The sequence below is a fragment of the Rhinatrema bivittatum genome, chromosome 9 (genome assembly GCF_901001135.1).
Source record: "Rhinatrema bivittatum chromosome 9, aRhiBiv1.1, whole genome shotgun sequence".
Taxonomy (NCBI): Eukaryota; Metazoa; Chordata; class Amphibia; order Gymnophiona; family Rhinatrematidae; genus Rhinatrema; species Rhinatrema bivittatum.
Genome location: NC_042623.1, coordinates 161386092 through 161413851, shown reverse-complemented (window position 1 = coordinate 161413851; position 27760 = coordinate 161386092). Strand labels below are relative to the sequence as shown.

General features: G+C 46.9%; 1 protein-coding gene across 6 annotated transcripts in view; it reads right to left on the bottom strand.

Annotated features, from left to right (window-relative positions):
* Positions 1 to 231: 231 nt before the first annotated feature.
* The window catches only part of SAP130 (Sin3A associated protein 130), a 147014-nt gene continuing 119485 nt past the window's right edge, over positions 232 to 27760 (bottom strand). For 4 of the 6 annotated variants that reach the window (XM_029615573.1, XM_029615569.1, XM_029615570.1 and 1 more), the window contains exons 17-21: positions 21709 to 21960; positions 8674 to 8799; positions 8216 to 8319; positions 1513 to 1626; positions 232 to 1113 (exon numbers count right to left, since the gene is read on the bottom strand). In XM_029615573.1, coding sequence (XP_029471433.1) covers positions 955 to 1113; positions 1513 to 1626; positions 8216 to 8319; positions 8674 to 8799; positions 21709 to 21960 — 755 coding nt within the window. In that variant the 3' untranslated portion in view covers positions 232 to 954. The remainder of the gene's footprint in view (positions 1114 to 1512; positions 1627 to 8215; positions 8320 to 8673; positions 8800 to 21708; positions 21961 to 27760) is intronic. The other 2 variants (XM_029615571.1, XM_029615574.1) reach the window with 1 other exon arrangement.

Sequence of the window (27760 nt, the reverse complement as noted above, 5' to 3'; positions counted from 1 at the left end):
ATATATCCAGTCATAGTTAGCAGTGAATAGAGCAGAACTCTGCAACTTAAAAGTGCCAAGTTTCGCCTCATCTACCACTCATAGTATGATTTGAGTATGTCATTTATTGTTAGAGTATTCATTTATCTGGGCAGAACTACTACAACTATGTAAATTACTTTATGCAACAGTAGATGGCCTTTCATATGGAATGTCTTACAAATTATTTACATGCAGCTTTTACTGTACAAATAAATTCCCCAAAGTCCTTTATTCATGGTTTCCAGATGTGCATGATATATATAGATAACATCATCACATTACCTACAGTACTGTTCGGAGCTTAAAGCATGAATCCAGACAAACAAATCCAAAAGACAACACAGATCCACATCACTAGGTAAATGGCTCTTAAACATATTTATAATAAAAGCTAGTAATTCTGAACCATTTCCAATTAATTGTGGTAAAGCGTGTACAGTACCACAGATCTGTGTTACAAATAAACTGGAACAGATATTAGAAAGCCAGGGCCCAGCGTGCTCTGGAGGCAGGGTGTTCCAAAGCATGTGCCTGCAGGATACTGATACCTGGGCATGACCCAGTACATGCCCTCTGTCCTAGAGAGGCCAAGGGTGTGAGAAAAGCCCTGAACATCTATACCAGCACAACAGCCTGACATTCCACTCCCATTAGTAGGCACTGAAACTAGGAGGGTGACTTATGACAGTAAAATGAATTTAGAAAGGAGCCAAGAGGATGGACTATTAAGGGTTATCAGATGTCAGGTCCATTGGCACTTCAGACTGAAGGCATTTCTTTTCTGCAGTTCCACTTGCTCTTCAGCACTTTGTGAATATTTCATTTGTATGCACCATGTTTGTAAAAAACAAAAATACACAACAACAAAAAAAAATCCCCTGTCACTGTGCCCCGGGATTCCTCTGTCCTTCCCAAGTGCATAAACCATGGATCTCATGCCTTCTCCTTTCGCTTTAACTTTGATACTTTTTTGATGGTTCCATTCTTGTTCAGAAGTTTTAGGACACGGTCCTTGTGATCCAAAACTTTCAGCATGGAGTCTCGTGCCTCACTGATCTGATCTATCACAAGCTTACACCGCTGCATGTTTCCCTAAGAGAAAAAACAAAACCCATACCAGTCATTCTAAGGCTGCATGATTATTACATCACTGCTGGTCTCCTCCTCACTTCCCTATGTGATATAGTGCAAACAAACAATGCTGTTACTAAAGGGCTGCCTTATACTTTCATATGTTCTCTTGGGAGAAGGCTCAAGCAGCCATAACTCAGTCATTAAAGGGTTAAAGAACACACTCATCAGTCACTACAGGACTGTCTGTTATATGTCTGTGTAGTGCCTTGAGAAATATGATAAACAGCTTTTCAGTACTATATTTCTGCATAGTTCCCTTTGCAATATAGATAAGGCATTAATGGAGGTACAGAAAATTGTATGCTTGATCCTCCCCTCTTGGGTGGGGTCTGTGTGCATGAGTACTGCAGTCTATACCTGTATTAGTTCATTGATGCGGTGCAGATCATCATCTGTGGCTGCTTTTTTCTTGGGGATAATTCCCTCTTGGAGGGAGGTGAGCCTCTCAAACACATCATGCTCCAAGTTTGTCTGCAAAACATTTCAGCCCAAGATACAAAATCAAACTGATTGCAAGATCCTTGGTTTCTATAGCACATCTGCAGTATATTTAAATTCATTTGCATGTGGTTATACTTGTAGCTTAATATCCACATAAAGTTGAGTTTCCAATAAAAATTAAATTGCAAATATTCTTCTTTATTACTGTACACTTGTATATACCTTATTTCCTCTAATTCTGTACAAGTTATAACCCCCAAGCTCTTTACTCCATGTTTAATGTATTTCCACTGTTTAGTTCCATGTAAACCGATATGTTTTGATGAATACCGGTCTATAAAAGCGTTTAAATAAATAAATACATTCTTTAAAAAATAAGTTGTCCAACTTTTGTTGTGTACACCTGAATGTTTGCTCAATTTTCATTCTTTTCTGTTTTAATATTTCTTTTCAGCCACTTTATTTTTCTTAGCTCACCTTCAAGCTATAGTCTTTCTCCCTTCTAAAATTGCCTTTTTGTCTGTCACCTGCCTTCATGTCTCCAGTCTATTCATGCCTCCAACCCTCTAGTCTCTGTCCCTTCCTCCTTTTTAAGACTGTGTTTCTTGATGAAATCAAACACCTAGCCTCAAAGGCCCTTCAACAGAAAAAAATGTTATAGCTTCTCCAAATAACAAAGCAGTAGATTGCAAAAGAAATGTTAAAAGTACCTATAAGTACGATGAGAAAACCTGGGCCATGGAGGAACCTGAAGATATGCACATAACTGGAAGTAGCATGTACGTCTGATGCGAGAAGGGAGCGTAATCAGACAAAGAGGATAAACTAAGTAGTTGGATGGAGGGCAGCTGATGGAAAAATACTGGTAGGACAGTACTGTGCTGCTCCTGATCAGAGCAGAGTTCTCAAAGGACAGCGGAGAGATTGTGACTGGACAATCACTAGCCTGGTAACTAAAAGAAATGCATCCTGAAACCCTCCTGAACATTATCAGGACCCAGGGAATGCAGAAATTTGGATCTCCCCAGTGGGAAACAACAGCTGGGGTTTGTGAATTCTTGAACCTGTCTCTCTCCCTGTACAGAACTGGCAACCGATCACATTCTCTGCATTTGCTGATCAGAAGAAAATTCCAGTGTGCGGTAGAATGTGGAAGGCTGGAGACATGGAACCAGTGGTAGTATCTTGTGTTGGTATGAGATAGGCACTTGAGTTACAAGGCATTGAACCTCTCTCACTATGAGCCATGAGACAATGGGGGGCAGCTATACATAGATATGCAAAAATGGAGAAATTACTTACCTGATAATTTTGTTTTCCTTAGTGTAGATGGATTGACTCAGGATCAATGGGTTATGTGCTCTCCTGCTAGCAGATGGAGACGGAATTAGGTTTCAAAGCTGACATCACCCTAGATATACCCCAGCAGTGACCTCAGCCATTCAGTATTCTCTTCAATAGCCATTGTGGACATAGTATTGAAAAACTTGATTACAACTTGATAAAAACTTGAGTAAAAATGGATAACCGTAACTGCACTCAACCAACCATAAACGCTGAATCCCAGCAAGATTACAGATGCCCTGATCTAGGGATTGGGTGATTGTTTACCGTAACCTTTTGGAATCAATATTCATCTCACAGGTGATTCCTTGGCAACATTCTTGGGCAGCCGTGGGGGGGATGCTGACTCCATCTGTCTACACTAAGGAAAACGAAATTATAAGGTAAGTAATTTCTCCATTTCCTAGCATGTAGACAGATGGACTCAGGACCAATGGGATGTGCAAAAGCTACTCCCAATCGGGGTGGGAGGCTGCCCGCAGTCTGGATAGCACCACCTTTGCAAAGGCTATGTCCTCTCAGACCTGGAAAAGGTGTGCAAGGAGGACCATGTCGCTACTTAGCCCAGGATACTGCCTGAGCCCTAGTGGAATGAGCTTTAACTTGAAAGGGTAATGGTTTTCCTGCCTCTACATAAGCTCCTGTGACCACCTCCTTGATCCAGCGACCTATAGTAGCCCGCTAAGTTGATTTGCCCAGTTTCCTTCCACCGTGAAAGACAAACAAGTGGTCCGTCCTGCGCACCAGTTCTGTAAGTTCCAGATACCGCACAAAAAGCCTACTGACGTTTAAATGGCAGAGGTGGCAGTAGTCTTCCATGTTCTTGTGCCTCGCTAGGAACAGCAATGAGATGGACTGATTCACATGAAACTCCAAGATTACCTTGGGCAAGAAGGATGGAATGGTACGAAGTTGTAATGCTCCTGGGGTCATCTGGAGAAATGGTTCCCGACCCAATGCCTGTAGTTGAGAGATGTGACTAGCCGAGCATATCGCCACCAGGAACACCTTTTCAGGGTTAACCGTTGTAAGGACAGACTGCACAGCTGCTGAAAGGAAGGACTGCCAAAAACTCCAATTCTAGATTGATTCCACAAGGCAACTAGCCACCATAGGGGTGGCCAGAGGTACTTTACCCATTTTAGAAAACAGGCCATGTCTGGATGCACCAACAGGCAGGTTCCATTCACCTCGCCTCTGAGAGGAGAGAGCTGCTACCTGGACCTTCAAGGAGCTAAGGGACAACCCTTTATTCAATCCGTCCTGTAAAAATTCCAGAACCAGAAGGATTTTGGCTGTCTAAGGGGCAACACCGCATTCCTTGTACCAGACCTCAACATATGCTAAGGATATTGAGAACTTCCACGCGTGGAGCAAGGTGGTAATTACTGCCGCCGAATATCCCCGCTTCATGAGGCGAGCCCTCTCAAGGGCTAAATCATAAGACAAAATCAAGCTGAATCCTTGTGAAGGACTGGACCTTGCTGGAGCAAGTCCCTGTGCAATGGGAGGAACAGAGGGACCTCCACCAGCAGTCTCCTCATGTCTGCATACCATGGGCTTCTGGGCCAATCCAGAGCCACTAGAAGGACTAATCTCCTGTGGTGCTTGATCTTGCGAATGACCCTGCCAAGCAAGGACCACGGAGGGAAGGTGTATAGTAAATCCTCTTCTGGCCAGGTCTGAACAAGGGTATCAATCCCCAGGGATCTCTTCTGCAACTGAAGAATTGGGAGACCTTTGCATTGTGAGATGTGGCCAGCAGGCCCCAGTGATCCACCAGGAGCTGAAAGGCTCTGGCCCACAACGTCCATTCTCCTGGATCCAGAATCTCCCTGCTTAGGAAGTCTGCTCTGACATTATCTTTTCCTAAGATGTGGGAGGCAGAGATCATCTGTAGATTCAATTCTGCCCATTCCATAAGGAGATCTATCCCCAGAGACACTTGCTGGCTCTTGGTTCCTCCCTCACTGTTGATGTAGGCTACAGTCGTTGCATTGTCAGACATCAGGCGACTGCCTGACCCAGGAGCATGCAGAACTGTAGATATGCCAATCTCTCTGCTCGTGCTTCTAGGTGATTTATGTTCCAGCGCACCTCTTCCTTGGTCCAACACCCCTGGGCTGTCAGCTCCTCACAGTGAGCTTCCCAATCCCGGAGGCTCGGGTTCATCATGGGAACTAGTCAGTTTGGTGGGGACAGGCTTACACCCTTGCTCAGGTGAGTGTCCTGTAGCCACCACTGGAGCCAAGAACATACTTCATTGGTAGATGGAGGCGAATTGAATAGTCTTGAGACAGCAGGTTCCAATATGACAGCTGGGAGCGTTGAAGTGGGCGCATGTGTGCCCTCACCCATGGTACCACCTCCAGGGTTGACACCATCAAACCGAGGACCTGAAGACAGCTCCACCCGTTGGGGCATATCACATTCGTCAACCGACACACTTGGCCCATCAACTTCCTTATCCATGAGGGTGGGAGAAAGATCTTGTCCTGCTTGGTGTTGAACAAGACTCCCAGATATTCTAAGGACTGGGAGGGTGTGAGACTGCTTTTGTCCATGTTCACGTCCCAACCAAGTTCCTGAAGCAGGGATGTCGCACTGCTGGTCACCTGGAGACTCTCTTCTAACGACTTCACCCAGGATCAACCAGTCGTCCAAGTATGGGTGCACCAGGATTCCTTCTTTCCTCAGTGCCGTCACCACGACCACCATAATGGAAAATGTTCTGGGGGTGGTGGCCAAAGTGTAGGAAACGCTGGTGGTCTTGCCGGATTGGAATATGAAGGTAGGTCTCGGAGAGGTCCAGGGAGGTTAAGAACTCTCCTGGTTGTACGGCCATTATGATGGAACACAGAGTTTCCATGCAGAAATGAGTAGCTCATAGATGTCGGTTGACGCTCTTGAGGTCCAGGATGGGGCGAAAGGAACCCCTCCTTCTTGGGTACGATGAAATAGATGGCATAATGCCCCGTATTTTCCTGGGGTGTAGGTACTGGAATTATAGCCCTCAATTTGAGGAGCCTTATTCAGATAGATTCCACTGCCAGCTTCTTGTGCTGGGAGTGGCACAGAGATATCATGTATATGTCCCAAGAAGTGTTGCGAAACTCCAGTGCATATCTTTCTCGTATGATATCCAGTACCCATTTGTCTGATGTGATCTCGACCCACTGCTGGTAGAAAAGAGATAGTTGACCCCCCCTACCCCCCCCCAATCTCCTTGTTCCGTGGATGGGTCGGCAAAATGTCATTGGGGAGTTCGGGCCCAACCTTAACCCTAACCAGCTCTTCTTTTGGGATGTTGACTCCAAAAGGACTGAGACCTTCCCGAGGGCCAAGACATCTGAAATGTCGAGTTCCTGTAGGGTCAAAAGCATTGGAAGCTCTTGGACTGACCCCTCATAGGCGAGGGGGGTTGCAAACTCTCTCTCTTATCTTCCGGTAGCCAAGGCACTGGATATTCACCCCACTTACTGGCCAGCTTTTCCAGTTCACTTCCGAATAGGAAAGATCCCTTAAAGGGCATCTTTGTGAGGTTTGCCTTAGAGGTCGCATCCATTGACCAATTTTGCAGCCATAGCTGTCTTCGGGCAGCTACCACTGAGGCCATCCCTCTGGCTGAGGTACGGACTAGGTCAGAGCTCGCATCAGCTAAAAAAGCAGTGGCGAGCTCCAAAACCTCTCTGGAATGCGCTCCTGAGTCATCTGCCTCTCTTGAGAGAAGTAGGCACGAGCGAACCATCAGGGCACAAAGGCTTGTTTAAGAATAGACTCCAGCTGCCTATCATGCGCATCCTTTAATCCGCTCCTCCCTCCACTGGGATAGTTGTTCGCTTCGAAACGGCGCAGACCAGATCATCCACTCTGGATCCAGTGGGTATAGTGCTTCCAATGCTCGAGTACCTTTAAAACTGGCTTCTGGGGTGTCCCATTCTAGGTCAATCAACTCCTGGATGGCTTCCAGCATCGGAAAATAGCAAGAGGCTTTCCGTAGAGACATCAGGATGGGATTCTTCTTTGGTTCCGTCATAGGGTCTGTGCCAGGAACTCCCAGAATTTTTAGGGTCTGGGAAACCAGGGCTGGCAATTCATCTTTATGGAAAAACCTTAACATGGTCCCAATATGGCTCCAAGCCTGGAGAGATTTCCCCATCCTCCAAGGAATCTGGATCCCCTTCTTGTCTGTGGTATCTGGGTCCCTACCAGGGATAGCCGTAGTGAGACGAGGCATGTCTTGAGGCCTGCCAAAAGGGCTGGGAGAGGGAGGCCTTCCCAGCTGGGGATCAGCCCAGACAGGGGCAGGAAAAACAGATTGCGCCTGTACAAAGGTTTGAAGGCCTTGAAAAATTTCCACCCGCCGGGTCCATGAATAGCCCAGGAGGTACTGGGGTAGGTGTTGTGCATTTCCTTTTCCCATGGCATACCCAGCCCCAGGATTACTGAGATCCAGGGAGCCAGGCTTAGCAAAGTCCAGGGAGGCCATCTCTCCCTGGGCCTCTCCTCACAGTGCTGACATAGGTAAGAATCAAATTCAGACTGTGTAGCCCTAATATGGCAGGTCCAAAGAAACAGATCGGGAAGCGCTTTTTATTTATATTATCAAATAAAACGCCAGACTCCAACAGAGTTTCGCGAAACGGCTGCATCAGAGGCTCAATTCTTTTTTCTTTTATAATTATTCTTTCAGAGGAATTACAAGCGCTGAGATTTGGTTCTTTAAATGCATCAAGCCATCTTCGATGTATTGCTACACATAAGAAAAACTATGTAACAATAATTATAAAAGAAAGAAGAATTGAGCACCTGATGCAGCCATTTGGGCAAAACTTGGTCGGAGTCGGGCGTTTTATTTGATAACATAAATAAAAAGCATCTTTCCACGGTACACGGTCTTGCTTTTGTTCTGTTTGCCCTAATATGGCAGGCAGCACAAAGGGAATGTCGTTTATGTTTCTTTGTTGCCGAAGCCATTATGAACGGTAATGTGGTTTTGAGCAGTGACAAATTAGAAATTCTAAACAAAACACACCAAGACCAAATAAAATGGAGACAGTAAGAGGCAAAAAAATCAGATGAAGTGATATTATGAAGGCTGGTGAGCATTGATGCTCTAAGCTCTCAATGCAGTAAAAAAGTTTGTAAGCACTTTCAGACAGGGACAGTAACCTGAGAATTATCTTTGCCAGTACTGTGTACATAACTGGCACTATGTAAATAAATCAGTGATGCGTGCTTTGATAACTAAACATGCTGACTTCTGCACACTTACCAGCTGCAGTAACTGTGCTGCACAGAGATGGGTCTTCCAGCCCTGTGCCCGGCAGGATATCCCTTTCTGATTGGCAATCTCCTGTAAAGTCACTTTCTTTTCTTCTGCAACCAAGGAGGAGAACCCTACATTAGGCTCCAAAAACAGAACAAAGCTGCAGCAATGCTACTATGCCTTCCCCCACCCCACTCAGTTCCTATCTTCACTTACTTCTCTCCCATGCTGCAAAAAAGTACTGTGTCTATATGCAGCAACAAAAGGAATGTTAAGAAACACAGCCATGAGGAGATCAGAGCTTTGAGCTTGATGCATGGCTCAGGATTCAGGGATGCCTGACTACACGAGGTCTAGATTCAAAAGGTTGAGGTGAGGGAGAATGCATTTATTTGGTTACATTTCTCAGATGACAACCTCTACCTAGTAAAGCCAGGTAATTCTACTGCAATGAGGATGACTACCTTTGACCCGCACATCACTGTATCTCTGGAAATGGTGATAGGCAGCTTTCCAGGGATTGCGGTATTGACGCAGAAGTGTGATTGGAGGTCGCGGTCGCACAGGAACGTATCTTACTCCTTCTTCATCTAAAAAAAAAAAAAAAGGCAAAATTGGCTAAACCTTGGAGCAGGAAAAGCATTATTAGTACCAGTCAGCATGTCCTATATGCAGAAATTTATGCTTCCTTGATAATTTCCTTTCCTTGAGTCTAATTAGACCAGTCCAAATGCATGGATTATGCTTCTCAGCCAGCAAATAGAGATAGAGAACAGGTTTGCTGATGTCACCCCTTATAGGGTCCCATGCTGCCTCATTTTGCCAATATTTTATGTAACAAGGTAAGATAAACTTTAACAAATTTTAACAATTCCTTTATCCCCACAACCAGAGTTTCCAGAAAGAAGAGAACAAATATATTGGTCTCTTCCTATCTGAAAAGGACAGTGAACAACCAGACTAGTCAAGTCTGACTCCCAGACATCAACTGCTTCAGTGAATCACCCATATCTGTTTTACTTATTCAATCCACAGAGAGACCTTGGCAGTTCGGGAATTTGGCCTGGCTGGTCTCAAAGAAAGTAAATCATCAGGTAAGAATACATTTCTCCTTTCTCTTCATCCAGCCAGGCTAGTCCAGATGCATAGGATGTACCCAAGCTATCCTTCAAATGGGTGGAACACTGCCAAACCCACTCTCCAAGCCAAAGGACTCCGCTTTCCTAACGTGGATGGCAAGCAGATAGTGCTTTAAGAAGGAATGCAAGGGCAACCATGTTTCCACCTTGCAAATTTCCATTGGTTACACCAAATGGAATTCCATCCATTACACTGTCTGTGCTCTAGTAGTGTGCATGTTCTTAGATAGTGGCAACTCCTTATCTATGTATGCCGCACCAACTACTTCTTTAATCCACCAAGCTATCAAAGTCTTCGAATCCACTTTACTCCTTATTTATTTTTATACATTTATGGGTACATTTTAAAAGGGCCACACATGCGCCCATAAACACACATATTTCGCCACGTGCAGATACACGCTATTTTATAAACTATACATGTAGGTTATAAAATGCTCTTCATGCGCGTATGTCTGCAGCTCTGTGCACATATCTTACATGTGCCTGAGAGGGGGAGAAGGGGGCGCTTTGATTCGGGAAGAGTTTTCGGAAGGTGGGTTGGGGTTAGCGGGGTGATGTTACAGACACATTCAGAGGTATCCATTGTAAAATTGACATCATTAAAGAATATTAGACCTTATAAGTGATGTAAATTCTAACAAGAGGAGTAAATTTGTACATTGCCGTCTCTGCTAGCTGCAGTGTACAAATCAACTGCTTTTATCACTTATAAGGTCTAAAATTCTTTAATGATGTCAGTTTTACAATGGATACCTCTGAATGTGTCTGTAACCCCTCCCAACCCATCTCCCAAAAATTCACCCCCAATCAAAGCATCCCCTTACAATGGTCCATATATAGAGTATCAGACTGAGCCTTAAAGAGCCTCGCTCTCTCTCTCACACGTCTACGGAGGAGCTGTAGCAACGTGGTCCCTCATACGAATGCTGGCTGAGGAAAATTAGGTGTTATGTGCATCAGTGCTGGCCCCACCTCTGGAACACCCATGCCCTGCCCCTTTTATGCCTACTTTTTCTGGGTATTTAAAATTCGCATAGCTCCGATGTGACCAACTTACACGCGTATATGGCCGTTTTTGCTCGCTCAAGGCTTTTAAAATCTACCTCTTAGCTCATGCCTTTTTATTGGAAGCTTGAGGCGCATTACATTCAGGTACAGCAGGCATTTTCCTTGTTCCCAGAGAGCTTACAATTTAAGGGCCTCATTTCATAAGCATTTTTCCCATAGACATAGAATGGGATAAAGGCCTTAATAAAATCAGGCCCTAATTTTATACCCGAGGCAATGGAGGGTGAAGTAACTTGCCCAAGGTCACAAGGAATGCCAGCGGGATCCAAACTCCGGTTCTCAGCCCGCTACTCTAACCACTAGGCTACTCCTCCACTGTAGTTCTAGAACCTCTAAAGAGAATAAAAAGATGATCTGATTTTCTGAAATGATTAGTCACCTTCGAATACATAAGGAAGGCCTTCTTCACATTCAGCTGATGAAAGGCAAGAACACACATTACCTGATTAAGGTGAAAAGGGGACACCACTTTAAGAAGAAACAAAGGAACTGTTCGAATATACACTGCTTCATCTGAAAAACTCAAGAAGTGTTCCCGAAAGAGACAGAATTTGCAGCTCTGAAATCTACCTGGCAGAACAGATCACCAAAATAAACACAACCTTAAGAGTGAGATGTTTGTTTGAAGATTCTCATAAGTTCAGACCATTAGGAATAACAAAAGCTAATGCTTCACTTCCCAGGTGGGACAATAACTATTTGCCCATCAAATGATGCCTGTTACAAGAAATATCTGCCACCTGCACTTTCAAAGAAATGGAGCCAAATCTTTTTCAACCCCTTTGCAGAAAATCCAAAAATCAACAGAATCAAGGCTCTAGTAACTGCCATTCCTCAAAAATTCTCTGTACTCTCACATCCGCCAGAGACGTAGATACTTTCCTAGCCTGTACAAAAATACTTACAATGCCTAGAGAGTAACCTTTTTTGATCAAATGACCCCTCTCAATGGTCAGCCATAATATAAATCGAGATAAGTCTTCATGCACCATGCAACAACTCCCTGGTCGGATGTAATATTGCTTTCTCCTCCAGCATTTTCACCAGATCTGCATACCAGTGGCGCCTTGACCAATTGGGAGCCACCAAAATTACAAGGCCTTGCTGTTTGGAAATTTTCTGCACTGCTCTGCCCACAAATGGACAACAAGGAAACACTCCTGAATCAGCACATCCAACCCAGATGATCTCCGCTCCTTTCTTCAGCTGAAAACGTTTCCCCTTCCTGTTCTTTTTGGAGGTCAAGTCTTTCACCAGCTACCCCCATTTGGCTACTATCTGGGAGAACACATCTTCTGACAGAGATCATGCCCCTGGGTTAGAGCGTTTCTGTTGAGAAAATATGCCTGCTCATTTTCTACTCCCCCTATGTGAGCCACTGAAAGTATCTTTACATGCTTCTCCGCCCATGTCAGTCAACAGCTGTCTCGCTTCCTCTACTACCTGAGAACTCATGGTCCCCCTTGGGTGGTTCACATATACCACCGCTGTAGCATTGTCCGACAGAATTCTTTACCCCTGTCCTCTGAAGGAGAAGAGTGAACTGCAGAAGTGCATAACATATCGCCTTCATTTCCAAGCAACTGTTAGAGTCCCGAGGAAGCCAGCTGGTCTAAGACCCACAAACTGGTATTGGCTGTCACCATCACCCAAGAGGGAGATTGAATTTTACTTCCACTTTGAGGTTCCTGGACACTAACCACCAAGCTAAGCTCCTCCTGCTTGATTCAGCATCGGGATTTTCATGGAATAAGTCTGGGACTGAGCGGACTATCTTGCCATCAAAGCTTTCTGCAAGGGTCTCGTGTGCACACTTGCCAGACTAATGCTGCTGGCATGGATCCCAAAACCTGCAGATAACTCAAGGCTGCAGACCTCTGGAGTCTCATCAGATCTTTCACCTAACTGTAGTTTCTGGATTCTTTCCTGCATCAGCTGCACACGACTTTTCTTTGTGTCAAACCCCGTTCCCAGATATTTGTGTCAAACCCCGTTCCCAGAGATTCCAAGGATTGGGAAGGCAACAACTTGCTCTTGGCGAAATTGACCACCTAGCCTAACTCCTGCAACAGCTGAATCACTCAGAGGACTCACCTCTGATTTCTTTGATTGTTTGACTAGAGAACTGGATCAGGGAAGAGCGCTCAATGTAATTTACTTGGATTTTAGTAAAGCTTTTGATACGGTCCCACACAGAAGACTCATCAACAAAATGAGAAGCTTGGGAGTCAGCTCCAAGGTGTTGTTGTGGATTACAAACTGGTTGACGGATAGAAGACAATGGGTGATGGTAAATGGAACCTACTCTGAAGAGGAACTCTGGTGCCTGAGGAGAATTCCTATCCAAATCTGGAAAAGCTGGAAATTCAACTGACTGATTTACGTGAGACGCCGATACAACCTTTGGCAGAAAAGAAGGCACCGTCCGAAGCGAAATTCCATAGTCCGAGATTCGCAAGAACGGTTCTCTGCAGGACAATGCTTGAATCTCCGATATTCGTCTGGCCGAACAGATAGCCACGAGGAACACCGCCTTGAGTGTTAAATCTTTCAACGTAGCCCACTTGATAGGCTCAAAGGGAGGACTGCAAAGCCCATGGAGAACCAAATTTAAACTTCACGAAGGACACACTGCATGCACCGGCGGGTGTAAATGTTTGGCTCCCTTCAAAAAACGCGCCACATCCAGATGTCCTGCAATGGATGTACCATCAATCTTACCTCTTAAACAGCCTAACGCCGCTACCTGAACCCGGAGCGAGCTATACGCCAGTCCTTTCTTTAAGCCTTCCTGCAAGAACACGAGAATGTGCACAATAGTGGCCTGGCGTGGGGAAACCTTCAACCCACTGCACCAGGAATCGAAAACCTTCCACACCTGAACATAGGTGAGAGAAGTAGAGGTCTTTCGTGCACGTAGTAGAGTGGTAATCACCGCATCCGGATAGCCCTTCTTTCTCAACTGTCTTCTCTCATAAGCCAAGCTGCTAGACAAAAGCGAGCCACCTGATTGAAAAATACTGGACCCTGTCGGAGTAAATTCGGTAGGTGACAGAGACGCAAGGGACTGTCTACCGCCAAGTTGATCAGGTCTGCAAACCACGGCCTCCATGGCCACTCCGGAGCTACAAGAATAACCGGCCCCCGGTGGGGCTCTATTCGCCTTAAGACCTTCCCCACCAATAGCCAAGGAGGAAACACATAGAGGAGCGCGTCATGAGGCCACGGAAGGACCAGGGCATCCACCGCATCCGACCCGTGCTCCCTTCTGCGACTGAAGAAACGAGCCGCTTTCGCGTTCAGCCAAGTCGCCATCAAATCCAGCCGGGGGACTCCCCACCGGCGAGTCAAGAGCTGAATCGCCTCCTCGGACAGTTCCCATTCGCTGGGATCTAGCCTTTGTTGACTGAGAAAATCTGCCTGGACGTTGTCCACTCCGGCTACGTGTGATGCCGCCAACTGGAGCAGACTGCGTTCCGCCCAGACCATCAATTTGTCCGCCTCTGTGGCCACCGGCAGACTCTGTTCCCCCTTGACAATTTATGTAAGTCACAGTTGTCGCATTTGTCGGATAGGATCCTTATCGAACAATGCTGGAGTAGCGGGAGAAAACGGTGCAAAGCTAGACGAACCGCCCTTGTCTCCAACTGATTTATGGACCACTTGGACTCCTGCGCTGACCATTGACCTTGTGCTGATCGTGACTGACAGACTGCCCCCCAACCGGAAAGGTTGGCATCCGTTGTCACGATCATTCACTGTGGATTCTCTAGATCCATTCCCTGCTGTAAGTGATTGGGGGATCAACCACCATTCTAGACTGGCCCTGGCTGGATCCAGAAAGGGCAAGGGTAAGTGGAACTCCTCGGACTTGGGGTCCCAACAGGAAAGCAACACCCTCTGCAAAGGCCTCATATGAGCAAATGCTCAGGGAACCAACTCCAGGGTAGACGCCATAGAACCAAGAACTTGCAAATAGTCCCATACCTTGGGCAACGGAAGGGCCAAAAGATGTCAAACCTGAGACATTAGTTTGCCCATCCTCTCCCGAGGCAGGAAAACCTTGCCCACAGATGTATCGAACCATGCTCCCAGAAATTCCAACACCTGGGATGGTACCAATTGGCTCTTGGAGAAACTGACAACTCATCTGAGTGAATGGAGGCGATGCAAAACAGACTGCACCGTCACCTTGCACAGCTCTTCTGGTTTCGCCCGAATGAGTCAGTCGTCCAGATAGGGATGAACTAAGATCCCCTCCCGCTGCAGACACGCTGCCACTACCACCATCACACCTTGGTGAAGACGCGGGGAGCCGTCACTAAACCGAATGGCAGCGCACGAAACTGGTAATGCTCGCCCAAGACCATGAACTGCAGAAACTTTCGATGATGCTCTCTGATTCCTATGTGAAGGTAAGCCTCCATCAGATCCAAACCAGCCAAAAATTCACCTTTGTGGATGGCCACAATGATGGACCTCAACGTCTCCGTTCGAAAACGAGGGACCCGTAGTGCTCTGTTGACCATTTTTAAGTCCAATATTTGCCGGAAGGAGCCCTCCTTCTTGGGGGACTATGAAATAAATGGAGTACCTGCTGGTCCAGCATTCATTCGGTGGCACCGGGGACAACCGCTCCCAGAGCCTTGAGCAGAGACAGGGTTTGGAATATGACCTGTTGCTTTGCCAGAGAACTGCAAGGAGACACCAGGAACAGATCCCGAAGCGGGCAAGCAAAATCCAAAGTGTAACCGTGCTCTATGATATCTAGAACCCACTGGTCCAAAGTAATCTTGACCCATTCCTCGCGAAACAGGAAGAGATGACCCCCAATCTCGGGAACGGAGGAATGGGCTGGCACACCTTCATTGGGAAGCCTTGTTGGAGGAAAATCCTTGGGAGGATCTGTCGCGCTGAGGCCATCTACCACAAAAGGAATGAGCCCAAGCCTGAGACCTTGCTGACGACTGCCGAGGGGCAAAAGACGAGCCCCTACCTGTATGAAAACGGCGCTGACCCCGAAAACGACCCCAGGTCGCACCAAAAGGGCGAGACGGCCTAGGCTTGTCCTCCAGGAGCTTGTAAACCTTATTGTCCCCTAAGGACTTAACCAGTTGTTCCAGATCATCTCCAAATAACAGCTTTCCTCTAAACGGAAAGGCGTCCAGCTGAGATTTAGAAGAGACATCAGCCGACCAATTGCAGAGCCAAAGAAGCCTCCTTGCCAAAACTGTTGAGGACATCGTGCGCACAGAAATATGAAGAAGATCGTACAAGGCGTCCACTGTATAAGCAACCGCCACTGCCATGCGGTTGGCCTGTTCTGCTTCCGCCGGAGGGAGCTCTTGAATTGTGAGTAATTGCTGAACCCATCTAAAGGTAGCTCTCTGCATGAGACTACTACAGATGGCCACCCTAATTCCGAGGGCCGATACTTCAAATATCCACTTGAGTAGAACCTCCAGCTCTCTATCCTGGAGGCCTTTGAGAGCTGCTCCTCCCGTTACTGGAACCGTGGTGCACTTGGTGATGGCTGATATGGCTGCGTCCAGCTTAGGGATCTTGAAAAGATCCAAGATCTCGTCCGGCAGCGGGTAAAGTTTTTCCATGGCCCTACTAACCCTTAGGGTGGCTTCAGATGCATCCCATTCCCGGGTCATAAGCTGTAAATGCATCGGGTGAAAAGGAAAAGATCTAGGAGGGGCCCGCAGGCCCGACAAAACAGGATCCCCTGAATAAGGGTCAGTCACCGGCTGCGGAGCTGGAATATCTAGTTCCTCTAGCACATGAGGAATCAAAGGGTCTAGCTCAGGAGTCGGGAACCCATGGCTCGCGAGCCAGATATGGCTCCTTTGATGGCTGCATCTGGCTCGCAGACAAATCTAAATCAGTGTGTCGCCACACTTTCCAGTCCCCCGCTGACCCAGCTGCTCCCCGGTCCTCCTCTGCCCGGGCTTAAAATGCTGTCAGCCCAGGCGGAACGTGGCAGAATAGCTGGAGTCGGCGGCACCGGCATGGTCTCTTCTTCCCGCCCCCCCCGCCCCCCTCGCGGCCCGGAAGAGGAAGCAGCAGAATAGCTGGAGTCGGCGGCACCGGCATGCTCTCTTCTTCCCGCCCCCCCCCCCCCCCCCGCGGCCCGGAAGAGGAAGTGGTGAGCATCGGGTGCGTGCGCGGGAAGAAGAGACCACGCTAGTGTGGTCAGCGTCGGTCCGACGAAAAGAAGACTGTGCAGCGCGGCTCGGAGGAAAATAAAGAAGAGCTTCAACCGCGGCCGATGGGACGACTCCTCCGCGAGGGCTGAAAATGGAGGTTAGCGTTGGGAGGAGGCTGCTGCTGCCGCGAGTTCCCGGGGTGGGGGTGGGGGAGAGAGAGAGTGAATGAGCGAGCAAGCATATGTGTTTGAGATCCTGTGTGTGTGAGTGAGAGATTGCATGTATGTGAATGATTGAGAGCCTGTATATGTGAAAGAGAGTATATCTGTGATTGAGAGCCTGCCTGTGAGAGAGAGAGCATGAATGTAAGTTTACGATTGGGAACCTGTATGTGTAAGTTTGTGATTGAAAACCTGTTTGTGTGAAAGAATATGTGTGTATGATTGAGATCCTTTGTGTGTGAGAGAAATCATGTGTATGTATGATTAAGAGCCTGTGTGTATAAGTAAGAGAGAGATCATGTGTGTCTGTGTGTGATTGAGAGCTGGTTTAGGTGATGGAGCATGTGAGTATGTGATTGAGAGCCTGTATTTAAATGAGAGAGAGAGACCATGTGTGTCTGTGTGTGATTGAGAGCTGATTTAGGTGAGGGAGCATGTGAGTATGTGATTGAGAGCCTGTGTGTAAATGAGAGAAAGAGAGGACATGTTTATAAGCATGTGAATGAGAGTCTGTGTGTGAGAGAAAAAGACAGCATGTATTTATGTGATTGAAAGCCTGTGTGTGTGTGTAAGCGTGAAAAGATAGACAGCATGTGTGTAAATGTGTAATTAAGAGCCTATATAAGTGAAAGAGAAAAAGCATGTGTATATGTGAGTGACTGAGAGCATGTGTGTATAGGTGTGTAATTGAGAGCCAGTGTGAGAGAGAGCGCTGGTATGTGACAGAGAGGAGAAAGTTCCAAGCAAACCTCCCCTCCTCCTGCTAATTCAGAACAATCTCAGGACACCTGGATATCAAACGTTCCCAGGTATGCAGAGCAAAATATTTTTTGTATCCTTATTATTTTTCATTACTGGGTCTTTGTGTCTGCTATTTTGAAATATTTTGTTGGTATCTGGAAATTTTTTATATGAGTTTTTAATTATTGGATATTCCACTCATCAGCTGTTTCGAAATATGTTCTTTTTGTTAGTACAGTTTTACTGCTGATGATTTTATATTTCTTGATTTGTTTTATAAGGATGGGTGATGTTTCTTTTTTCCTTTGTTACACTGCATACAGAGACCCTGGCTTGTTGCAGTTTCCAATTCAGTTTTTTCTGCATGCTTCTAGTTATGCGTTTTGGTCTCGTTATTCTATGTTAGGTGAGGATCAGCACGTGATTCAGGTGAGGTTTTCTGCTGGCGTGTAGTTTCTGTGTAGGACTCTATAGCAGCCTGACTTGGTCCGTTTTCCTAATAGGAGATGTATTGGTGTCTTAAGGCCTGGTGTAATATTTTCAGAGACTTATTGTACTTTAAAAGTGTGATCTTACATAAAATGCACACATTTACTTGTATTTAGTTTTAAACATATTGTATGGCTCTCATGGAATTACATTTTAAAATATGTGGCGTTTATGGCTCTCTCAGCCAAAAAGGTTCCTGACCCCTGGGATAAAGCATAAACATTGGCAAGTTAAATGTAAGACATTGATAAGACAGGCTAAGAGAGAATTTGAAAAGAAGTTGGCTGTAGAGGCAAAAACTCACAGTAAAAACTTTTTTAAATATATCCGAAGCAGAAAGCCTGTGAGGGAGTCAGTTGGACCGTTAGATGATCGAGGGGTTAAAGGGGCACTTAGAGAGGATAAGGCCATCGTGGAGAGATTATAAATGATTTCTTTGCTTCGGTGTTTACTGAAGAGGATGTTGGGGAGGTACCCGTAATGGAGAAGGTTTTCATGGGTAATGATTCAGATGGACTGAATCAAATCACGGTGAACCTAGAAGATGTGGTAGGCCTGATTGACAAACTGAAGAGTAGTAAATCACCTGGACCGGATGGTATACACCCCAGAGTTCTGAAGGAACTAAAAAATGAAATTTCAGACCTATTAGTAAAAATTTGTAACTTATCATTAAAATCATCCATTGTACCTGAAGACTGGAGGATAGCAAATGTAACCCCAATATTTAAAAAGGGCTCCAGGGGCAATCCGGGAAACTACAGACCGGTTAGCCTGACTTCAGTGCCAGGAAAAATAGTGGAAAGTGTTCTAAACATCAAATCACAGAACATATAGAAAGACATGGTTTAATGGAACAAAGTCAGCATGGCTTTACCCAGGGCAAGTCTTGCCTCACAAATCTGCTTCACTTTTTTGAAGGAGTTAATAAACATGTGGATAAAGGTCAACCGGTAGATATAGTATACTTGGATTTTCAGAAGGCGTTTGACAAAGTTCCTCATGAGAGGCTTCTAGGAAAAGTAAAAAGTCATGGGATAGGTGGCGATGTCCTTTCGTGGATTGCAAACTGGCTAAAAGACAGGAAACAGAGAGTAGGATTAAATGGGCAATTTTCTCAGTGGAAGGGAGTGGACAGTGGAGTGCCTCAGGGATCTGTATTGGGACCCTTACTTGTCAATATATTTATAAATGATCTGGAAAGAAATATGATGAGTGAGATAATAAAAATTTGCAGATGACACAAAATTGTTCAGAGTAGTTAAATCACAAGCAGATTGTGATAAATTGCAGGAAGACCTTGTGAGACTGGAAAATTGGGCATCCAAATGGCAGATGAAATTTAATGTGGATAAGTGCAAGGTGATGCATATAGGGAAAAATAACCCATACTATAATTACACAATGTTGGGTTCCATATTAGGTGCTACTTCCCAAGAAAGAGATCTAAGTGTCATAGTGGATAACACATTGAAATAGTCTGTTCAGTGTGCTGCGGCAGTCAAAAAAGCAAACAATGTTGGGAATTATTAGAAAGGGAATGGTGAATAAAACGGAAAATGTCATAATGCCTCTGTATCGCTCCATGGTGAGACCGCACCTTGAATACTGTGTACAATTCTGGTCGCCGCATCTCAAAAAAGATATAATTGCGATGGAGAAGGTACAGAGAAGGGCTACCAAAATGATAAGGGGAATGGAACAACTCCCCTATGAGGAAAGACTAAAGAGGTTAGGACTTTTCAGCTTGGAGAAGAGACGACTGAGGGGGGATATGATAGAGGTGTTTAAAATCATGAGAGGTCTAGAACGGGTAGATGTGAATCGGTTATTTACTCTTTCGGATAGTAGAAAGACTAGGGGGCACTCCATGAAGTTTAGCATGGAGCACATTTAAAACTAATCGGAGAAAGTTCTTTTTTACTCAACGCACAATTAAACTCTGGAATTTGTTACCAGGGGATGTGGTTAGTGCAGTTAGTATAGCTGTGTTTAAAAAAGGATTGGATAAGTTCTTGGAGGAGAAGTCCATTACCTGCTATTAAGTTAACTTAGAGAATAGCCACTGCCATTAGCAATGGTTACATGGAATAGACTTAGTTTTTGGGTACTTGCCAGGTTCTTGTGGCCTGGATTGGCCACTGTTGGAAACAGGATGCTGGGCTTGATGGACCCTTGGTCTGACCCAGTATGGCATTTTCTTATGTTCTTAAGGAAGGCATAACCCAGTGGTCTGGACTGATCCTGGTACATATAGGGAAAGCGGGTTTCGTTTCTCATGCTCCTGAGCTACCGCCATAGTCTCCTTTCCCCTCCCGGACTGACCTGCAAAGTATGCAAACTCATGTGGTTCCACTAAAGCTCCTGCACCGCCAGAGCCCTAAGACCAGTAACAGGTTTGCTGACATCGTCCCTTACAGGAACCCATGCTGCTCTCACCCTGCCAGTATTCTTTGTCTCCAGCAGAAGATAGGCAAGCAGCCCTTGCTATGAGAAGCCTGGCTGGGACGGGTGAAGAAATGTTTTGGAGTGGGCTTCTCCTGGGGCGATAGCCCTGACTTCCTCCCTTGGTTGAGCATAGCCCTTTGACCAGGGGGCTTCCAGTAATTCAGAACAGAAACTTTCCAGCACCAGTCTGTGAAATTCTCCTTCCTCCTCCCTCCCTTCCCAGTCCTAAAACCTGTGTCTTGATTCTCCTTTCCGCAGACTTCTCCTCAGGTTTAAAAAAAAAAAAAAAAAAGTGTCTCCCTTACTAGCACACTGCTTGTCCAGGTACCGGTTTTTTTTAAAGTTCATATGAAAAACAAACCTAAAGTTATCTGCCTCTGTCTGCTGGCTGGGGAGCACAACCCATGCATCTAGGTTGGTTTGGTCAGATGAAGGGGAAATACTATTTTGCTATCATCTCATTCCTCTCAGTCATCAATCACCATCAGTATCTTTAAGACAGTAGCATCCTCTCTTGCTATATGGGAGTGATTTATTATTTTATCTATTTGGTATATTTGCTTTCCCACCTCATGTCACAAGGACCTTGAGACAAGTTACATCCAAGATAAGATCCCTCAGGTTATAAATAAGAAGGTAACAAATTCCTACCCATCCTTCCATTTCTAACAAATCATTCAAAATCAGTACCACACAACCTTCTCTCTCCTCTCAAATTTAAAAGGTCCCAACCCAGCTCCCTATCAACCTAACTCAAAAGCTAAAAACTCAACTCTCCATACTATAATTATTTTAGTCTGAGCTTTATTATAGTGAAAAGGGAATTTACTCATGCTTTCCTAAATTTCTATGCTTGGTTCCACTATCTGAAGTAGTCTCATGTCCCCTCAAAGCTACTGAATCTTTGGACTTTCCTTGTAACCTGAATTTCTTTGGTTAGAGAACTTGTAGTATCACATCTTTAGAAGGATCTCATCATGCTCATGGAACTGTTATTAAACCACAATACAACTCCAAAACCCACAATCATCCATTCTAAAATATTTCCAGACTGCTACGCCTCACTGTTTGGAGTGGCAAATAAAGAATGATAGAAATCAGATGGCTAGACACAACTTGGGGGTGGGGAACCCCCTGTGGTGGAGGAAGGCAAACGCTATAAATCAGATACTTATATACACCATGATAGCCGGAGAGAAGGGGGGGGGAGAGGGGGTTTCAGGGAAAAGACCAGATACCTATATACTCCTTAGGAGGGGATTTCCGTTTCTCTGCCTTTACCACCAGGGCTTTCATACTGCTGGATTTCTCGTCGTCTGTGCTGTTTGCCTCCATCATATCGCCCTCCTCTGTAGAGATCACGTGTTGCTGCTTTCGTGGCTTCTTTCTAGGGGATGCTCCCGGGGGCAGCTCACTACCAGACATTGAAAGATTGTTGGCCAGCAGTGCCAGAGAAGATGATATAGCATTTGGTGCCAAGGGAGGAACTGCTGAAAAAAGAATGAAAAAGACTTAAAGGAGTACTCATGCTTCCAATAAGTGAAGCCCTAGTGCTGGTCAAGTATAAGGATCTGCCTGGATGGATCCCATGTTTTGGGTTGGTTGTTTTTTTGGGGGGGGGGGGGGGGCGCGTTGTTTCAAATAAAAAAAAGCACTTGGCTTGTTGCAGAAATTCTGCTGGGTGCTTTTGTCTTGTGCCCAATAGCAGAGCAGCTTTTCTCTGAATCTTCAGCTAATAGAGCAGACATTACCACTTCACTGCTGAGCACAAGCACACATCTCCATTAGTTATGGAGGCCATCTTTACCATGGGAAATGAAGAAAAACATTTCAGTTTCAAAGGGTCTGGATCAGGCAGGACAGCAGGAAAGGAAAATTAGTTCTTACCTGTTAATTTTCGTTCCTGTAGTACCATGGATCAGTCCAGACCATGAGTTGAGCCTCCTGTCCGGCAGATGGAGACAGACAAACTGAAAAGGGTATCCTATATCAGGACAGAGCCTACCCTGCAGCCCTTCAGTATAACCATTGTCAAAGCAGATAAAAACTAAGACAACCAAGAAAAGAGATCAAGCAAGTAAACAAGACTCAGATGAGTAACAAATGAACCAATTATCAATAAGGCAAGGACTCTGTAGAATAGCGCTCTTGCATATCCTTGGTCATCAATACAGATGCTTCCGGTGTCCTTAAGATAATGATAGGTGACATTCATCCAGAGACCTGTAGGAAAAGCTTCGAGTGGATGGCAGAAAAGAAAAAACCAGGGAAGGGTGTCTGGACTGATCCGTGGTACTACAGGAATGAAAATTAACAGGTAAGAACTAATTTTCCTTTCCCTGTACATACCCAGATCAGTCCAGACCGTGGGATGTACCAAAGCTTCCCTAAACCGGGTGGGACCGAGACAGTCCCGCCCAAAGCACCTGCCGACCAAAAGAACCAAAAACCGGTGCTTGTACATCAAGACGGTAATGTTGAGCAAAGGTATGCAAGGATGTCCATGTAGCGGCCCTGCAGATTTCTTGCAGAGATACTGATTGACTCTCCGCCCACGAAGTAGCCTGAGAACGCAAAGAGTGAGCCTTCAAGCACTCAGGAACTGTCCGGCCTTGGCAAAGATAGGCCGAGGAAATTGCCTCTTTCAACCACCGAGAAATAGTAGTTTTAGAAGCCTGTTTGCCCCTATTTGGACCACTTCAGAGGACAAAAAGATGATCGGAGATACGAAACTCATTGGTGACCTGCAGATAACGGAGTAACACGCGTTTCACTTCCAGCTGGCGAAGGTCGCCCACAGTGGGACCCGCAACGTCCTCCGGAGAGAATGCGGGAAGCTCCACCAACTGATTAACACGGAAGGAAGAAACGACCTTCGGCAAAAAGGAAGGAACAGTTTTGAGAGAGAGACTCCCGAATCAGAAAAACGCAGAAAGGGCTCCCGACAGGACACGCTTGGATCTCCGAAACCCGACGAGCGGAACAGATAGAAACTAAGAAAACCGCTTTAAGCATAAGATCCTTTAGAGTAGCCCGATGGAGAGGTTCGAACAGAGCCACATAGAGAGCCTGAAGGACTAGATTGAGATTCCAGGATGGACATGTGGAACGGACGGGTGGCCTCAAATGCTTGGCGCCCTTCAAGAACCGAGCAACACCCAGGTGAGACGCCAGGGTGTGACCTTCTACTCGACAGAGGAGAGAACCGTGAGCGGACACTTGGACGCACAACAAACTGAAGGAAAGACCCTTGGAGAGGCCCTTCTGAAGAAAGGAAAGGTCCACGGAAACCGGTGCCGAGCACGCCGAGACACCCGATTCAGAACAGACATTCTCAAAAACTTTCCAAACGCGTACATAAGCCAAAGAAGTCAATGGCTTATGAGCCAACAGGAGAGTGGTAATCACTTCCTCCTTATAGCCTTTAAGCCTCAGACGTCTCATTTCAAAAGCCAGGCCGCTAGACAAAAGCGATCCACCTGGTCGAAAAATATGGGACCCTGCCAAAGCAGATGAGGAAGATGGCCGAGATGAAGAGTCCCATCCGACGCCAGGTTGACCAGATCCGCGAACCACGGCCTGCGGGGCCATTCGGGTGCTACCAGGATGACCAGGTAAGGATGGACCAAGACTCCTTACCGGTGGAGAGCCGCCGCCACCACCACGATGACCTTGGTGAAGGTGCACAGCACGGTGGCTAGACCGAAGGGGAGCGCCCGGAACTGAAAATGCTGGCCCAGAATGTGGAAGTGAAGGTACTTCTGGTGTTTGGGGCGAATCAGGTTGTGGAAGTATGCCTCGTTAGGTCGAGAGAGGCCAGGTATTTGCCGGAATGAACAGCTGCTATGACCGCCATCAGGGTCTCCATACGAAAATGTGGCACCTTGAGGGCCCAGTTGACCCTTTTGAGGTCCAAGATCGGGCAAAAGGAACCTTCCTTCTTTGGTACTATGAAGTAGATGGAATACTGGCTGGCGCCAAGCTCTTCCGCTGGAAATGGGACAATGGCGCCCAGCTGCAGGAGCCTGGTAAGAGTCTGGGCCACCGCATCCCGTTTCAGACGTCTGCAAGGAGAGACTACGTAGAGGTCCGGCAGATCTCGAGAATATTCTAAAGCGTAACCGTCTCGGATAACCTCGATAACCCACTGGTCCGACATGATTTTGACCCATTCCTAGAAAAATAGGGAGAGACGACCCCCTAGATTGGGAACGTAGGAATGGGTCGACAATCTCATTGAGAAGCGGGCTTCAGGGTGGTACGCTGGGATGCCCCCTCGCGGAAGGGCTGGTGACCTCGAAGGGGCTGAGACCAAGATTGAGACCTGGAAGGATAACCCCTAGAAGAAGCACCTCGCCCTCGAGCCGAGGTGCTTCTTCCCATTCCCTCGAGCCGAGGTGCTTCTTCCCATTCCCTCGAGCCGAGGTGCCGTCCCATTCCCTCGAGCCGAGGTGCCGTCCCATTCCCTCGAGCCGAGGTGCCGTCCCATTCCCTCGAGCCGGGAATGGGACGGCACAAACGCTCGGGATTGTTTCGGTCGGTCCTCAGGCAGCTTATGAACCTTGTTCTCACCCAAGGAATTAATAAGCTGCTTAAGGTCCTCACCAAAGAGCAACTTACCTTTAAAAGGCAGAATGCCCAACTGCGCCTTGGATGACAGGTCCGCTGACCAATTGCGTAACCAGAGGAGCCTTCTGGCGGATACCGCCGAGACCATCGCTTTCGCCTGGATGCGGAGAAGATCATACAGAGCATCCGCCCCATACGCAATGGCGCCTTCCAACCATTCAGCCTGCTCTGCCTCTGCAGATGGGAGGTCCTGGCTGCCGAGCAATTGTTGAACCCACCTAAGGCTTGCCCACTGCATGAGACTGCTGCAGATAGTCGCCTAGACTCCAAAGGCCAGAACCTCGAAGATACGCTTAAGATGGAATTCGAGTTTGTGATCCTGTACATCCTTCAAGGCCGTAGCTCCCACCACTGGAATAGTGGTGTGCTTGGTCACAGCGGAGACTGAAGAATCCACCGTGGGAATTTTCAGCATTTCCAGGCAGTCCTCCGGGAGAGGACAAAGCTTGTCCATGGCTCTCCCAACGCGGCGCCCTGCCTCGGGAGCTTCCCATTCCCGGAGGAGCAGCAATTTGTGCATAGGATTAAAGGGAAAAGCACAAGCAGGAGCCCTGAGTCCCGCCAGGACCGGGTCTATGTTCACTGGCAGTGCGGCAGTGAGAGTATCCGCCGGGAGCCCCTCAATCCCTAACCCCTGAAGTACAAAGGGAATGAGGGGTTCCAATTCCTCTTTCTGAAATAAACGTAGAACCCTTCCAAAGGGGGAAGCGTCTCCGCCAAGTCCAGATTCGGATCCGAAGTCCCTAGAGACGCCGGAGGGTCCAGGGAAGGAAGGGCCCCCGGCACCACCCGCACTCGGACAGACCCCTGCGCATCCGGAGCCGCAGGAGTGAGCGGAGGGGCCAGCTGCGGGATTTTAGCTGGCAGGGACCTGGTGAAGGGTCCTCCTCCTCCTGCAAGCTGGCCAGATAAGATTTGTGCATGAGGAGCACAAATTCCGACGAAAAACGTGGTCTAGACTTGCTGGAGGGGGGTCAGGGACCTCGTCCTGGGGTTGCACGGGGCTCAAATTGGGGGGAGACCCCAAAAAAAAAAAAATCAACTCTTCTGCGCTGAGCAGCTCCGGATCGGGAGCTGCTGAAACCCCCAAGATGGCCACTGTTCCCGCAATTTGCCAACCCAGGAACGGCCTGGCCACGCGTTGAGAGGAGCGACCCCGGGCTTGTTTTGCTAGCACTGCCGGGGAAGGACCTTCCCCACCCGGCAAACATGAAGAACAGAGCCCCTCGTGCGAGAGACATGTCAAGGGCTCACCACAAGTAAGGCAGCAGTGTGATCGCAGCATTCTCTATGAAGAGGAGCTGTGATCTGAAGAAAAAAAAATCAGTTGATTGACTGAACTTCGCTGCCGGGAGGAGCGGAGGCAGAGGAACAAACCCTGCACATTCCTCTGTGAACAACACCCTGGCTGCCGGGAGAGAGAAGTGAAAAGAGATGCCCCAGAAGTAAAAATAGACCAGCTTGTGGATTTTTTTTTTTACTTCAGAAAACTAGATACAGGGGAATGTACATTCCCTGAGGGCACTGCCAGGGAAGAAGCATCCCAGAACAAAAAGGAGCCAGGTAAGGGGGGGAGTGACTGGACCACCAGTTTCACCCCCAATAGGATCACTGGGAACAGGGGCCTAGGCTATGGGAAAACAAGGGGCCAAGCCCCCCTAAGCCCCAAAAGAGCGAGGAGACAATGCTGTCTCCTGAGAGAGAAAAACCAAAACAGAGCCAATTCTATGTTTTGTTTTGTTTTTTAAACCAGAACAAATTACAAGTACTTGCTTGATCCTTTAAAGAAAAGTACCCAAACCGGGAAAGGGCTAACTAGCCAAAATCAGGGAACCGCAGGGTGAGCTGATCCATCTGCTGGAGACAGACAAATACTGAAGAGCTGCAGGGTAGGCTCTGTCCTGATATAGGATACCCTTTTCAGTTTTAGTCTGTCTCCATCTGCTGGACAGGAGGCTCAACCCATGGTCTGGACTGATCCGGGTACATACAGGGAATCAGATTCAGCTGTCTTCTAAAACAGAATGCACACATTAAAACCAAGCACCTAAGAGCTGTGCTGTCAGCAGCTAATGCTGTCTTCTTTTTCACCTGGCAGTTTCCTCTCACTCCATTGTATTTCCAGGTCAGCCAGAGCCACAGCTGCGATCTAGCACCATAAGCCTTCATTCACAACTACTCAGGATTTTCCCCCCTATTTTAATAGACCCTCCCACTGTTCCTAGTCTGGTCATTACAGCAACAGTCCTTCTGCAACCCTGAGTCATGGGTTCTAAATCCAGCCACCAGATGTCACCTTACTGATGGGTCAGAACTCCCTCCCTTGAAGGGCTATGAGCATTGCCTCCACAGCAATCCCATTCTTAACCATCCTGGGTTGCAGAAGTCCTGATCCAGGAATCAAACTCAGGATTTTGTGCATAGACATGCACAGCTCTTGCCACTGAGCTATCAGGCCAGTCCAGAACTTTCTATGCACTAAATAAAGGAGCATAATCTGTGGGCTGTGCGATGACTGCCTTCCCCAGGATATGGTTACTTAAGGTGAGTCAGTGAGACACTGACTTGCTGAGGAACTTATTCACTATTAAGCAAATAGTCTGGGAGAGGGGATCATCAGACCACACTCTCCCACTGCTGCTGCCTTCCTGCTTCTATAGA